This window comes from Macaca mulatta, chromosome 8 (assembly GCF_049350105.2).
Source record: "Macaca mulatta isolate MMU2019108-1 chromosome 8, T2T-MMU8v2.0, whole genome shotgun sequence".
Classification (NCBI taxonomy): Eukaryota; Metazoa; Chordata; class Mammalia; order Primates; family Cercopithecidae; genus Macaca; species Macaca mulatta.
The window spans coordinates 65,417,856-65,435,114 of NC_133413.1; the positions used below are offsets into that span (position 1 = coordinate 65,417,856).

The 17,259-nt window shown below is 36.3% G+C and overlaps 1 protein-coding gene across 1 annotated transcript in view; it reads left to right on the forward strand.

Moving 5' to 3' along the window:
* Positions 1-17,259, forward strand: part of RP1 (RP1 axonemal microtubule associated) — a 267,355-nt gene that overhangs the window by 167,661 nt on the left and 82,435 nt on the right. The window contains exon 24 of the mRNA XM_077942819.1: positions 5,541-5,704. Coding sequence (XP_077798945.1) covers positions 5,541-5,704 — 164 coding nt within the window. The remainder of the gene's footprint in view (positions 1-5,540; positions 5,705-17,259) is intronic.

Genomic DNA, 17,259 nt, shown 5'->3' on the forward strand with positions numbered 1-17,259 from the left:
TAGTATCTTGAATATCCTTCCTCATACAGGCAGCCTTGCTTTTCAAAATACATTTTAACGGATCCCAAAACGTTTCATAAATCACCCATTCATTTTTTGAAAGGCTGTTATGTGCCAAATGTTGTATTAGGCACTGGGAATACAGAGACATTTAAGGCCAAAATCTGCCCTTCAGGGGCTTACAATCTGGGTGGAGAGGGTCCTGATCTGTCAAGGCACTTACTTGCATGTCCAAATGTTGAAGTGTGCCAGGGTCCAGTATAGGCATGAGAGGGAGAGTGGTTCATTCTGGTTACAGGGAGGAATGTTTGTCAATGCTTCTTTTTTCCTTTTTTGGAGATGGAGTCTCACTCTGTTGCCCAGGTTGGAGTGTAGTGGCCCGATCTCGGCTCACTGCAACCTCCACCTCCCGGTTCAAGCAATTCTCCTGCCTCAGCCTCCCGAGTAGCTGGGTCTACAGGCATGCACCACCATGCCCGGCTAATATTTGTATTTTTAGTAGAGATGAAGTTTCACCATATTGGCCAGGCTGGTCTCGAACTCCTGACCTCGTGATCTGCCCACCTCAGCCTCCCAAAGTGCTGGGATTACAGGTGTGAGCCGCTGCACCTGGCCACGTTAATGCTTCTTAAGAGAAGCTGACCTTTGAGCTAGGATGTTCACCAGGTTAGAGGAGAGAGCTGAAAGAGAGGACATTTTGGCTGAAAGATTTTAGTCCAAGTCCTGGAGGAAGAAAGGAGCCTTTCAGGATAGCTGAAGGCTGGCACAAGGGAAGGTCACCGTGTGAGAGGGAGGCTGTAGAGGGGTCCAGTGGCTACTTGGAGGTGGGTGTTATGGGCAGTGGGCATCAATATTATAAAAAGAGCTAGATTAGACATTTGACAGGCATACCAACCTATATGTAATATTATGTCAGCATGGATGTAATGATAGAGAAAGTTTTATTAATTCTGACCCTTCCTCACCACCTAAAATCTGGGGTGCTCTCCAGGACTTTTTTGGAGGTAGATCTGTTCAACTTTTGAGTTTTATCCCCCAAGTCACCTGCAGTTCTTCTCCGTCTTTCCCTGCCACAACCCTCAACTTCTCTACCGAGTAAGAGCCAAACAAACATTTCATGCATAAGGCTCTTGGTCTTTTTAGGCTGTCTCAATCTACCCCTGATTATTATAGTCAGGGAAGTGAGAGACTGCAGTCTGCAGAGACGCGCTGGGTTTTTTCGCTTTCACTCAATCTTCCTGTGTCCTACTCTGTTAATGTAAGAGTCATGGGGACCACGTTTGCTGTCCAATGAGGCAAAGCAGACTGTCCCATCGTTTTTTTTATTGCATTGCAGTGACTTAAGGCAAGCAGATGTGAAGAGTGTTTTCCCTCAGTATGCCCAACTAACAATTGCATGGAAGAGCTTAATTTACATGCATCCTCTCTGCATTTCTTTGAGTATTCAGTGGGTAGTTGCCAAGTAACTGAAAACGTGTCTAGACACAGATGTTTCTATATTCAACAACAGGGTTAATTTTCTGAACTGCAAAGTCAAATGCATGTAACCCCTGTAACAGAATACACAGAATAAGGTAAAGAAAAAATGTTATAATCTAAGGAAGGGCTATTGAACTTTACTAGCTGTAGCAACTTTGCTCACCAAAATAACTCAGCCATGCTTTCCTGAGAATGCATTTCCAATTGATAAGAAAACATTGGGAAGGAAACAGTTAATGACAAGTCTGCAGTCTAATTTTTTCCTCTACCTGGGATACATGAAAGAGGTGACTCAGTCAAATCCCTGTGCATACATGCTAATAACTAGACATCCTGATAAAAATGCTAATGTTTTTATAAGTAAAAAGATAATGGAGAGTCCTTATCTGTGAAATACTTTCAGCAGCTATTCTAGTTATCTATTGCTGTGTGAAAAACCACTCCCAAACTCAGTGGCTTAAAACAATAATTTGTTATTATCTCTACCTTTCAGCAAGTTAACGTGACTCAGCTAGGTGATTTTTTGCTTGGAACTTCTCACACAACTTTAGTTAGTGCTGCAATTGCAGACATCTGAAGAGATAGCTCCCCCATGCTGCCAGCTGATGAGCCTGGGTTAGGCTTTTCAGGCCATATGGTCTTTGTTGCAACTACTCAACTCTGCTGTTGTAGTGTGAAGGCACCGATGGACAATACATAAACAAATGAGCATGGCTTCATTCCAATGAAACTTAATTACAAAAACAGGTGGCAGGCCAGATTTGGCCCATGGGCCATAGTTTGCCAACCCCTGGGCTATGATCTCTGCAGGGAAGAATGCTTGTCCTGGGTCCTGCTAGTGAATCATTAGTAAACTCGGTACTAGGTAAGATGCATAAACTGTGTGGAGTTTGATTTGATCATCGAACTCACTTGTTCCTTAGAGTCTCTCGAATGTTGAACACAATGTTTGTGCATAATGTGGACACAGTATCTGTAAGTCAACTTGTCAACAGATATTAATTTAATTCCAATTGTTGGCCTACATTACACTTGATGTTCCACATTCATGGATTCAACCAACAGCAGATAAAAATATTTTTAAAAAGGAAGGTAGTGTCTGTACTGAACACGTACAGACTTTTTTCATGTTATTGTTACCTAAACAATACATTCTAACAACTATTTATGTTGCATTTATATAGTATTAGGTATTAGAAATAATCTAGATATGATTGAAAATATACAAAAGGATGTGTGTGTATTGTACAGAAATACTACACCATTGTATATCAGGGACTTGAGCATCTATTGGCGTTGGTATCTACGGGGATTTCTGGAACAAATCCTCCACAGATACTGAGCAACAACTGTAGGCTGAAGTTTGGAATTCTCTAGGTCAGTTTTATGTATACTGATTGCACCTGGTTACATGAGAATGGAAATGGCAGAGCACATACTTCTCAGTGTAAATATGGAAGATCCTGTTAGACTCTACTTCATTGTTGAGAAGAAATCTGAATTTATTATGGAATATTTGGAGATCATAGAGTATATCCAAACTACTTTAAAAGTATTTTTAACACAAAAGAAAGTAAGCCTCCTAAGGCTGTGATTTCCAAGAAAATTTCCTTTTATCTGCAGTAGGGTTTATTTAAATGAAAGACATTGCTATAGTATCTCCCCCAATTTAAGCTTGGAAAAGAGAATGAAAGGGCACAGCCTGAGGTAGATTGTCAGTAATGGCTTATTGCACAGTCAAGAGAACTTTTAAAAAAATCCTTCAAAACATTGGTAAATGTAAGATAAATATTTAGACTTCAATTACATGGAATTTTCTTTCTTCCTTTGAAAACTCTAATAGAAGTAATTTTCCAAAGGGATTAACAGGTGACAACATTTTTTGATATGAGTTCTTGGAGTTGAATAGACAGTAACTATAATGCAAAGGAAAAAAAGAAACATATAGATAAAATATCTGAAGGCATATTCTTTTGATTTTTTTGGTGAAAAAGTTTTGCAATAGAAAATTACAGAAAATACTTGTAATTTTGGCACATATACAAGCAATACAAAAACTGTACACATACTTTTAGCCCTGTTATAAATAAATTATTTCATAGGGCAGTGGAACTTTTAATTTAAAAATAAACTCAGAATATTATTTTCTATAAGTGTTCTCAACTATTTTGTATTTTAGGTAGTGAAACATTCTTAGAGAAGTTCAGTGATTAGATTTTTAAAGCATGAAATATAAAATTTATTTTTTTTCCAATTGCAAAGAGAAAAACATGCTTAGGAAAACTTGAAAGTGAATAAAAATAACTGTAGAAGATGTTTCATTAGTTATCCCACCCTTAAGGCCTGTGTCATCGTGACATGCTAATTCCAAAAAGGAGGAACACAGACATATTATATGAATCAGTGGTTCCTTGCTATTTGCCTCTATTTCAGTAAACAAGATATCCAAGCTTCTGTGCAAACTTATTCCTGTCCTTGCCCCCATGATAGTAGGGGGGATCATGATAGTACTAGACAGCAGGTCCAGATGGCCCGGGAAGGAGATAAGGATGAGATAGGAAAGAAGACCTACAAAAAAGGAAAGAGATCCTTCCACTTCTTGAATTATGCATCAAAGCACAGGTGTGAGGTTTTCTGTAAGAATTAAATTATGATAGGATTCTCAATGGGACTTAGTTTTAGATTTGCATGTTTCTTATTTTACCACATGAACTGTAGATCCTGAAAGCTGGCTGGCTGCAGGGTAGAAGTAGCAGTGCACCCTTTTGAGTTCTGCTGCCCATTTGAGGTACTGGGTCCATCTTTCTTAACAAAGATGACATTATGCAAAATTTACTTGATGCAAGTTTTATCAAACTGTTTAGAGATCTTCAAATGATGTTTATGGATATATGGACAGTGGCGGGTGGGGAGAGGCATTGTTGTTTTCAAAAGCAAATCACATCTTAACGGAAGAATTGCTGAGAACTTGGTGGGCAGAGTGTGGTGGTTTTAATCGTATTTTGGAAATATAAAAATTACTTACAAGGTAGGAGGTTTTTGGAGCCTTGGAAAACAACAGTAACAACATCTTCAGATTACCCTTGCACCCTAGGGACAAGCTATGATGAGTAGAGGTGCATGCGCTGCACAGAGTTCTAACTGGCAGGACTTTGTCCTTTGCTGTGCTTGGCTGTGTGGTGTGGACTCGGGGTGAGAGGGGTTCATTGCTGTGGGTTTGATGATGTAGTTTCCCAAAGAAGTGCACAAAATAATAAAATGAAGACCTATTTTGTCTTTCTAACTAAACCAATCATAAGACAACTCATAGATCTTTTTAAGTTGTTTCCTGCCATGCTCTGCTCGTCTCAGCCTTTCTGTGCTCTCAGTATCACTGCAGCAGGAAGCTCAGTGATCTCCTATGCTTTCCCGATGTATTGTCTTTCTCTGCTTCAAACGTGTCTTTTCTTCATCCTCCCTCCGCAAGCCCAACTCCTTCTGCCAAGACCTATTTGTCCAGCACAGCATTTTTTTCCTTACTTGTTGGTTTGTTCCAGCTCTCAGGGAACTCCAGCAATTTTTCATGAGAAAGAAAGTTAGTAATTTTTTTGCCTTGTTTTTATGTCTTCTACATCCTTAGCACTATCTGCTAGGATCACCAAACTGTGTTACTAGTGTAGCTTGATAGGACTCTTTTCTAGGACTGATGATGCCTTAACATCAGGTTTTCAGGATGCCTGTCATTCATTCCCATCCCCAAATTTGACAGTTATTTGCCTAAATAAACTCCTAAGTATTTCAGCTAAACACTTAATTCTAAATGCCTCCAATTCCATTGTTTTGCCCAAAATAGGTATTGTTCTCAAAAGCCCACTGCTATTTGTTTTGTAATTAAGCTACAATATTTCCAAAACCTTTTTATATTCTAGCATTCAAGAAGGAAATCCATGATAAGCAATTATTTTCGTACTTGATTTCACAAACTATTCATAACCAAGTAAATTAAGTAGAAATCTTTATTTTCCTAATATTAATGTGTTTTTCCTCTATACTTTTATATTGATTTCCTTTTTTCTTTGCAGATGGAGACTGGAAGGTGACCATTGTCACTGGGGATCCTGAAAATGCTGGCACCACGGCAACAGTGTTCCTTTATGTCTATGGAGAAACAAAATGTTCAGGTCCTATTATTTTGGGATCTGGGAAATACCAGCTGTTTAACTCTAACCCTGCAGATATATTCAAGGTAGAAATGATATAGCTATAACTTGTTTGCTAAGATATATTGTGATGTACATCCCCGCAGATGAAATGGAGAGTAATTTTTTGTTGTTCTTTTGGTATTGCATTCGCATTAAATTTGCTTGGTATATGTGGCATGTTTTATCCCATGGGAGCTGGGAAACAGTAATAACAACTGGGACATAAGATTTTTGTTTCTTCTTCATTTTTTTATTTGTATAAAGGCAAAAAAGTAAAGGCATTTTAGAACATTTAAAAATTAGAGTGGAATAATTTACTACTAATCCTATCATCAAGCTGAGTATTTCCATTTTTGAATATCTGTCTCAGTCCTTGTTCATACCCATACATGTTTTCCACAAGCACACTAACACATATGATGGAGCATGATGGTATGATGGAATGGTGGTGCAGCCTAATGACTAAGACATGGGCGAAAGAGTCAAATGGTCAACATTCAAATGCTGACTTTGCCACTTACAAGCATGGTGACCTGGACATATTACTTAACATTTCTGTGCCTCACTTTCCTCAATAATCTTTACTTCAAAGGGTTAGAATGAGGATTAAATTAATTAATCCTCAGTGTATCTGAAATGCTCAATAAATGTTTGCTATCAATATTACACTACATAGGCAATTTTGTAGCACCCTGTATTACATGCAATATGGCCATTTATGAAAGGAGCTACATAGTCTTCCCACTTAAAATTTTTATTGATTAGATACTAAGTAATATACTATGGATAAATAGAACACTTTGGTGTCGTTGGACATTTAAATGGCTTCTAAGTTTTTGCTATTATAAATAATGCTGCAACAAACATACTTTTAACCTTAGCTTTCTTCTTGTTTTTTTAACCAAAGCTACCTATTTTCCTATGACAAACTCTGAGAAATGGTATTACTTTTGAGCCATTTTGAAAAACTACTTTGTAAAAGTATCTGATTTACATAGCACATTGCCTCCCAAAACATAGTAAACACTGGTAAATTTTAATGGTTGTTAAATCCCTATGACATCCCAAGTCATGTTGTCTATTTCTGCCATACAACATATTTAATAATTTCAATTAAAATTTATCAGTTTCTTTGTGCAAGTTAGAGTATATGACTGTGGACCTATGGAGTTGTCTTCATTTCTTTTTGTTAAAAGTGTTTTTTTGCGATGTAATTCACCCTAACATTCATATCATTACATTCATCCATTTTTAATATTTTAAATTTTTTTTATGTTTTAAAGTTTCGTTTTAAATTCAATACATTGAGTACATAATTGTATATATTTATGGGGTACAGTGTGATGTTCCAATACATACATATATTGTATAATGATCAAATCAGGGTAAAAAACATGCACCCATTTAAAGTGTATAAAGTGTACAACCCTGTGAATGTACTGAACAATCACCACAATCTAATTTTAGAACATTTTCATCACTCCAAAAAGAAGGCCAGTACCCATTAGCAGAAACTCTCCATTTTTCTATCTCCCAGCTTTAGAAAACTAGTAATCTAGTTTCTGTCTCTATACATTTGCCTGTTCTAGACATTTCATATAAGTGGAATCATGCAATATGGAGTATTTGTGTCTGACTTCTTTACGTAGCATAAAGAATGCTTTAAAGCTTAATCAGTGTTGCAGCATGTATCAGTGCTTTATTCTTCTTTATGGTTAAATAATATCCTATTATATGAATGAACCACATTTTATTTATCCACATATCCGTCGATACAGATTTGAGTTGTTTTCATTTTCAGCTGTTGTGAACAATGCAGCTATGAACATCTATGTACAAGTTTTTGTGTGAACATGTTATTGTTTCACTATGTATGTATCATTTCACACATAAACTTGGGTATATACCTAGGAGTAGAATTTCTGAATCATATGTTTAACACTTTGAGAAACTGCCAAACTGTTTTCCAAAGTAGCTGCACCATTTTAACACTTCTACCAGCAATGTACAAGGTTTCATCTTTCTCCACATCCTTATCAACATTTGATATTATATGTTTTTTGATTCTAACCATCCTAGTGGATGTGAAATAGTATCTTATTGTGATTTTGATATGTATTACTTTAATGACTAATGATATTGAGCACCTTTTCATATGCTTGTTGGCCATTGATGTGTTTTCACTGGAAAAATATCTATTCAAATGACTTGCCCATTTTTATACTTGATCTTAGCCAAACGGCTGAGAAGCAATGATTTGCCCATTTTTAATTGGATCATTTGTCTTTTTATTAATGAGTTTAAGAGTTCTTTATAAATTCTGAATATGAATCTGTTATATATGTTTTACAATTTTTTCTCCCGTTTTTTGAGTTATCTTTTAACTTTCTTGCTGGTATGGATTTAAGTTACCTTCTAGTGTCCTTTCAAATCAGACTGAAGAGTTCCCTTTGGTATTTCTTGTAGGGCAGGTCTGCTAGTGATGAATTCTCTATTTTTGTTTTTCTGGGAAAGTCTTAATTTGCATATCCAAGTCTTAGTTGACAGTTTTCTTCTTTCAGTACTTTGAATATGTCATCCCACTTCTTTATGGCCTTTATGATTTCTGATGAGAAGTCAGGAGTTAACCTTATTAAAGATCCTGTACATATGATAAGTTGTTTGTCTTCTGCTGCTTTCAAGATTCTCTGCTTGTTTTTGGCTTTCAAAAATTTTACTGTGTTGTGTTTAGGTGTAGATCACCTTACTGTTGGTTTTAATAGTTACTGTGGTTGCAAGGTTGCCAGTTTTCAAGCCTATTGTGGAGTTGGGGAGGGTGGTAGAGAGTAGATCAACGTACAATACACAAACCCTTATGTTTCTACCAATGTTCATCGTTTTCATTGAATACATGCTCCTCAACTTGTTATAATCTTTTGACTAATTTTCAGAGTTCTAGATAATTTCATTTCAATAATTTTTTTATTGCTTTTGTGGAGCACTGGATTTATGGAGGGTCTCAGTCTGCCATTTCGGAAGTCCTGCTCTCCTCTTACTATCTTGGTCATATTTTGTTATTTTTAATTCAAGTTTCTGTTTCTCCATGAAATCTTCCATGATTTCCATAACTTGCTGAAGATAACAAGAACTGGCCCAATATAAATTTGGATTCGAGGCTATGTCATGTGACTAAATCCTTGGAATAGAAGAACCACCATCCAAGTGGCTCTTGAGACATTGACTATCTTATTGTCAGAACAGTAAAAATTTCCTTTTATATAACTGGTTCATATGGTAGGTGACAATGTAGGGTAACTGTAATATTCTCCTGACCCAATCATAGGCCTCAAAGAGGAACTTGATTGTAGGACTTCATAAAAGAAGGGGATTCTAGTTTCAAAAAGGGCTTGCAAAATGGTGTCAGTGGCTTTGTAGCAATTTTGATATATACCCTCTATAGACTATACAGTTCAGCTCTATGGTTGCACCTAGAATGTCACTGAGAGTCAAAATGAAGGAAATTAAACATCCTCAGGAAAACAATCAAGGCAAAATTAAGAGCAAAATGTCTATTATGGCAGAAAGTTGGAGAGAGTAGGCAGAGAGGAGTTTCTAGAAAACAGGGACTAGACCTAGTTCAGTTGCTAACCCTTGAATCTGTTCTTTGCCTGACATAGACTAGACACTCATGAATAGCTGTTGAAATCATGAAAATTTAATAAAAATCACTTGGCTGAAATTCGTTTAATATTGGCTGCTTTATCTTGGGGGCGTTCATTGTTGAATTTTTCTTGTGATCCTTCTCTGAGGGAATCATAAAAGCATCCATGTATCTTATATGGATATTATTTACTTATAAAACTGCCCAGAGATTTAGTTGAGCTTCTTATTGCATTTTTGCAAATTGAAATCTAAGTAGTATTCTCTGTTGCTTGGAAAAAGTTAGTGCTTACGCCATTCACTCCTAGAAAGTCGTTTTCTGCTTCTGATTTACTATTGTATGAAGTCAATTAATTTTGTAGATGAATAGGTTTAATATTTATTGTGAACTCCTAGGGCACTTGCCTAATCATTGAATATCCCTTATGCTTCTTAGAACAGAAATGGATAATACAGTTTTGCCTTTGTAAAAACAATTTATATCAGCAGCAAAGAGAAGACCTATATTTGACCTCCAACTCTGCCCTTTACTATATAAGGAAATATGGATAAAGCACTTAACATTTGTAAACTTTAATTTCCTCCTTTGTAAAATGCATGCAACAATACTTTATATCTATGCAGATTGAAAGAGTTAAGAATCAATGCACTTTATATAAAGTATAAAACACTCTTATCATTATGCTCTTTAGGCTGACTCTTATGATACTGCCCACAAATTGTTGGAGACTTCCTGATAGGATGGGGTTTAAGATAATTTTTCAGATGAATGAAAGCAGGAAGGCAGCTTGGCAGATGGCTGGTGGGTGGCTATTTCTGTCATGGGGGTATGTGTAGAAATGTCTGGAGGCTGGAGTGGGAGGAAGAAACATAGGAAAACAAGACTAGGTTGGCTGAGCTAGAGCAAGTCAGTGAGTATGTAATATCAAGAATGTTTATCTGGGTCTTTTCGATGTTTAAAGGTTAGATGTCCATGTGGACCTACAAACTATTAGCCATTATTAGCTAGGTGGGTGTTAGCATGTCATTTTGATTTTGGCACATCTCTGTATGACTTTCTTTTCTCTCCTCCTTCTTGTCCTCTTTCTTCTTTACCTTCTTTTCCATTCTTTCCTTTTTTTTTTTCTTGGAATCCTAAAACTTGGGGATTGGTGATATTTTACATTGACTTCATTCAGAAGTTTAGGAGTGGCCGCACTAAGCAGTTCCCTGTTGACATGATTGACTTTCCTGTGGATGGCAGATCCTAGGGACAATTTAACTTAAACTTTTTCCTTAGTTACAAAAGTTGAAATATTTTTAAAATGACATCTTCTACAAATTCTCACTTATAAATACTTATTAAGAAAAGTTAATAATGTTGCTCCCCTTAAATAGAAAATAAATTGCAGAAATAAAACCCCAGCTCAGACGATGTCAGCAAGATAATAGAATGAAATTTGCCCAGCTTAAGTACTCCTCACAGGAAGACAAACTAACAATTATCTAAGGAGAAGAGTGCCTTTGTGAAAATCCCAGAAACCGGGGATGAGGTTGATGCACCCCACAGAAATGAGAAAAGGTCTCATTAAAAGGGTAAGAGAAGCAGTTACACTTTGACTGCTTCACCTCTCCCTCAGGCTGGCATGGCATCATACCAAGTTAGTCCTAGATGGACATCCAGCTTTTCCAACATTTTGGGGTGCTTCATGGGAAACTCACTTCTGCTTTGCCCTACAGGGTATACTGGGGGAATTGGCAGGGCTAGATTCTATGGGGTCAGCCAGGAACAAAGAAGCATGGCAGGGTTCACAGCAACCAGTGCACAGAACTTGGCGATAGCACTGCATCCCTGCTGTTATCATTATCACTGACTAACCAGAGAGCTTAGTCAGTGTCTCTGCCTAACTATGGAGCAAAACTAGTGGTACTGTCTGGCCAGAGAATGCAGTCTGCAGTTTTGCCTGTCTTGGGTTCCAAGCCAGTGGTCAGGCCAAGCCATGGAGCCTAACCTACAGCTCTGCCTGAGCAATGAGCCAAGCCAAAGACCCGGCCTGACTCTGGAGCATATCTTGCAGCCCTGCCTGATCAACAAGCCCAGACAAAGACTCTGCCATGACATAGAACCCATCCTGTGATTCCACTGGCAGCAGAGCCAGTGACCTTGCGCCACTATGGGGCAAGCCTGTGTCCCTGCCTGACCAGGGAGCTAGACTAGCAATCCAGCCTACAATGAAGCCCAGTCTATGGCCCCTCTCAGCTGTGAAATTTAGCCTACAGCCCCACCTGATAATAAAACCCAGCCTATGGTCTTGCTAAATTGTAGAGCATAGCCTGATGGAGCAGGGAGTCCAGACAGCAAACCCACCTAATTGTGGAGTGCAGCCTATAACCCCATCAAACTGCAGGGCACAATCTACAGATTCTCCCAACCTGAGAGCCCAGTAGAGGTCCTCACTGACTGTGGAGCACAGCCAACAACTCTGCATTATCAGGCAACCCACCCAATAACCCTGCTCAACTGTGGGACACAGCCTGTGACCCTACCCAATTGCAGAGCCCAGGCTGCAGCTAACCCCAAGTGCAGAGCTCAGTCTGAGTAAATGTGAAGACCAGCCATGAGCACTGTCTGGCCAGAGAGATTGGTTAGGTCTCTGACTAGGAGTGATTGTGGAACTCAGCCTATAGCCCTGCCTAATCATAAGTCCAAGCAGCAGCACTGCTTGGCCAGGGAAAGCAGCCTATAACTCTGCCCAACCAGAGGCAGTTGTGGAGCCCAACCAGTGGCCCCACGTTGCCAGGAGCCCAATCAGAAGTTCTGCCTGACCACAGCCAGGTCAGCAGACCTACTGGTTGCAGAGACCACCTTGCAGCTCCACCCAACATCAGAGCATGGACAGATGTCTTGCCCAATTGGAGACCTTAACAGAAAGCATCACCTACCTGTGAATGCTACCAGCTGGTCTGTCTAAAACCCCAGGCTAGGCTGATGGGCGAAGGTCTTTCCCTGCCGATGTGAACCTGTAAAGGCTAGAAGCCCTGACTGCTTCCTTAAATGCACAGTCACCAATGCAAGAATATAAGGATCACAAAGAGTCATGGTAACATAAAACTACCAAAGAAAACTAATACAGTTCCAATAGTTGATCCTAGAGAAATGGAGATCTAGGAACTGTTTGACAAGAAATTGAGAATAATCCCTTTAAACAAGTTCAGTGAACTTCAAGAACAAAACAGGTAGACAACTAAATGAAGTTAGATAAGCAACACATGATCAAAACTATTATAGAAGTTCAACAAGGACATAGAAACCATTAAACAAAATTAAAATTCTGAAGCTGAAGAATACAATGAATGAAATGAAAAATCCAGTAGAGAGCTTCAACATTTGACTCAATAAAGAAGAAGAAAGAATCAGTGAATTTGAAGACAGGTCATTTGAAAATATCCAGTCGGTGGAGCAAAAATGAAACAAAATAATTTTTCAAAGCAAAGAAAGGTTATTAGTTAATGGGATACCATCAAGTGAAACAATACATGCATTATGAAAATTCCAGATGGGAAGAAAAGATGGGGACAAAAAGCCTACTTAAAGAAATGATTACTGAAAACCTTGCAAATTTGGAGAGAGAAATAGACATTCTGATTTGTGAACCCCAAGGGTCACTGGACGTGTTGAATCTGAAATGTTAAACACAAAGCAAATTATAAATAAATTGTCAAAAGTCAAAGACAAAGAGAATTTTGAAAGCAATGAAAGAAAAATGATTCATTATATACAATGGAACCTCCACAAGACTATCAGTGGATCTCTAGCAGAACCCTTGCAGGCCAGGAAAGACTGGGATCAGATATTCAAAATGCTAAGAAAAAAACTGCCGACCAAGAACACTGTACCCACCAAACTTGTCCTTCAGAAATGGAGAGATAAAGATTTCCCATCCCAAAGTGATGAAGGAGTTCATCACTTTACCTTCCTTACAAGAAGTGCTAAAGGAAGTTCATCAAGTTGAAATGAAAGGACACTAATTAACAACCTAAAATATATGAATGTGTGAAACTGGCTATAAAAATAAACATATATAGTCAAAGGCAGAATTCTCTAAATTTTTATTATGGTGATGCATAACTCATTTCAATTCTAGTAGAGAAGTTAAAAATGTATTAAAAATAACTATAACAACAATAACTTGCTATTAGATATGGAATACATAAAATATAAATTGTAATATCAATAACATAAAATATTAGATGTGAGTTAAAAGTGTCATTTTATAGACAATTAAATTTAAATTATCTGGTTGTAAGATATTTTATGCAAGTCTTATGGTAACCACAAAGAATAAACCTGCAGTAGATACACAAAAGATTAAGAGACAGAGATCAAAGAATACCAACACAAAAGTCATCAATTACAAAAGAAGACAGTAAGCAAGGAAGAAAGGAGTAAAGGAAATATAAAGAATCAGAAAATTAACCAAATGGCAAGGATATGTTTTTAATTATCAATAATTACTTTAAATATAAATGGATTAAACTCTTTGATGAAAAGATGTGCAGCATTTGAATGGATTCAAAAACAAGATCCAATAATATGCTGCCTACAAGGGATTCATTTTAGCTTTAAAGACACACATAAGCTGTAGTTAGGGATAGAAAAGACTTTCCATGAAATGATAATCAAATATTGGCATGGGTGACTATAATTATATCATACAAATTGACTTTAAGCCAAAGACTGTCACAAGAGACAAGAAGATTATTACTTAATGATAAAGGGATCAATTTATTAAGAAGTTAGAGCAATTATAAATATTAATGTACTCAACACTGAGCAGCTAAATATATAAAGTGAGTACATTTACAACAATAGAAGTGAAAGGAGAAAAAAGCAGCAATATTATAATAGTAAGAGTCTTTGATATTAAACCCTCAATGATGGAGAGATCATCCAGATAGAAAATTGATGAGGAAACCATGGGTTTGAACAATACTGTAAACCCAGTGAATCTAACAGACATATACAGAACATTTCCTCCAACAGCAGCAGAATACACACTGTTCTCAAGGGCACATAAAATATCCAGGATAGATCACATGTTAGGACAGAAAACAAGTCTTAACAAATTCAAGAAGATTGAAATTACATCAAGTATCTTTTCTCACTACAATAGTATGAAACTCAAAGTATATGACAGGAGGAAAATTGGGAGATTTACAAATACGTGGAGATTAAACATACTCCTCAATAATTAAGGAGTCATAGAATAAATCAGAAAATAACTTGAGACAAACACAAATGAAAATAGAACATACCAAAACTTATGTGACACAAAAGCAGTGCTGAGAGGAAAGTTTATAGCTGTAAATGGCTACTTAATAAAACAATAAAGATCTCAAATAAACAAGCTAACTATACACTTCGAGGAATTAGAAAAATAGAACAAAATAAGTCCAAAGTTAGCAGAAAGAAGGAAACAATAAAGATTAGAGTAGGAAAAAAATGAAATAGAGAGTAGAAGAACAATAGAAAAGATCAATAAAACCAAAAATTAGTTTTTGGAAAAGATAAAATTAGCAAGTATCTAGCTAGACTAATCAAGAGAAAAAGTGAGAGAACTCAAATAAATAAAATTATCAATGAAAAAGAAGACATTACAACTCATACCACAGAAACACATAGGATCATAAGAGACTACTATGAACAATTATGTATCAACAAATTGAATAACTTAGAGAAAATGTAGAAATGTATAGAAACATATAACCTAAAAATATTGAAACATAAAGAAATAGAAAGTCTGAATACACCAGTAATGAGTAAGGAGATTGAATCAGTAATCTCCCAGCAAGGAAAAAACCAAGACCTTTAGTCTTCATTCTGAGTTCTACCAAACATTTAAAGAAGAATTAATGCCAAACCATCTCAAACTCTTCTAAAAAATTTCAAGTGGAGAGAATAATTCCAAACTCATTTTATGAAGCCAGCATTACCCTGATACCAAAGCCAGACAGGATATTAGAAGAAAAAAAAATTACAGGACAATATTCCTGATGAACATAGAGGTGAAACTCCTCAACAAAATACTGGCAAACACAATTCAAAAGCAGATTAAAGTATCATTTAGCATAATCGATTGGGATTTATCCCTGGGGTGCAAGGATGGTTCAATATGTACAAATCAATAATTGTGATACACCATATTAACAGAAGGAAGGATAAAAATAATATGATCATCTCAACAGATACAGAAAAAGCATTTGACAAACTTCAACATGGTTTTATGATAAAAACTCTCAGCATATTTAATATAGAAGGAATGTATCTCAACCTAATAAAGACCAAATATTATAATACCACAGCAAACATTATACTCAATGGTGAAAAACTGAATGCTTTCTCTCAAACATCAGGAACAAGATAAGGGTGCCTACTCTTGCTACTTCGATTCAGCACAGTACTGGAAGTGCTAGTTAGAATAATTAGGCGAGAAAAAATAGGGCATCCAAATCAGAGAGAAGGAAGTAAAATCATCTGTTTGCAGATGACGTAATCATATATATAGAAAATTCTAAAAATTCCACCAAAAAGCAGTTAGAATAAACAAACTCAGTAAAGTTGCAGGCTACAAAATCAACATTAAAAAAATCTGTTGCATTTTCATACATTAACAATGAACTATCCGAAAAAAAAATTTAATCCCATTTGTAATACCATTGAAACAATAAAATAATTAGGAATAAATTTAACCAAGGAGGTGAAACATCTCTACACTTAGAACAATAAGCCATTGTTGAAAGAAATTAAATACGCACAATTAAATGGAAAGATATTCCATGTTCATGGATCAGAAAAATTAATATTATTAAAATGTACATATTACCCAAAGCAGTTTACAGATTCAGTGAAATTCCTATCACAATTCCAATAGCATTTTTCACAGAAATATAAAATACAATCCAAAATTTTATGTGAAACCACAAAAAACTCTAAATAGTCAAAGCATTCTTGAGAAAAAAGAACAAAGCTGGATGCATCACATTACCTGATTTCACATTATATTCTAAAACCATAATAACTAAAACAGTATTTTTATTTTATTGACATAAAAAGAGACACAAAGACAAATGGAACAGAATCAAAAGCCCAGAAATAAACCCATGCATATACAGCCAACTGTTTGTATTTGACAAGGGCACCAAGAATACACAATGGGGAAATGTTACCTTTTTCAATAAGTGGTATTGAGAAAACTGGATATCCACGAGCAAAAGGATGAAATTGGACCCATGTCTTATACCTTTCACAAAAATTGATTAGAAATGGATTAAATACTTAAAACTTCTAGAAGAGAAAGAAACCATAGGAAAAACTCACTTTTCTCTATGTTTTGGCAATGATGTTTTTGGCTATGACACCAGAAGCACAGGCAACACAAGCAAAAATACACAAATGGGCTGTATTAAACTAAAACGCTTCTGCACAGAAATGAAAACAATCAACAAAATAAAAAGGCAATGAGTTGAAATGAAATGGGAATGGGAGAAAATATTTGCAAACCAAATATCTGATAAGGGATTAACATCCCAAATATATCAGGAACTCATTCAGCTTAATAGTAGAAAAACTCAAATAATATAATTTAAAAATGGAAAAAGACCTCAGTAGACATTTTCCCAAAGAAGACATAGAAATGGCCAACATGTACACCAAAAAGTGCTCAAAATAACGAATCATCAGGGAAATGCAAATTGAAACCACAATGAGATACCACATTTAACCTGTTAGCATGGCTATCATCAAAAAAATAAGAGATAATAAGTTTTGGTGAAGATGTGGAGAAAAGGGAATGCTTGTATACTGTTTATGGGAATGTATCGTTACAGACATTATGGAAAACAGTAAGGAGAGGCCTATAAAATTAAAAATAGAGCTACCATATGATCTGCTTCTGTGTATATATCTGAAGGAAACAAAATC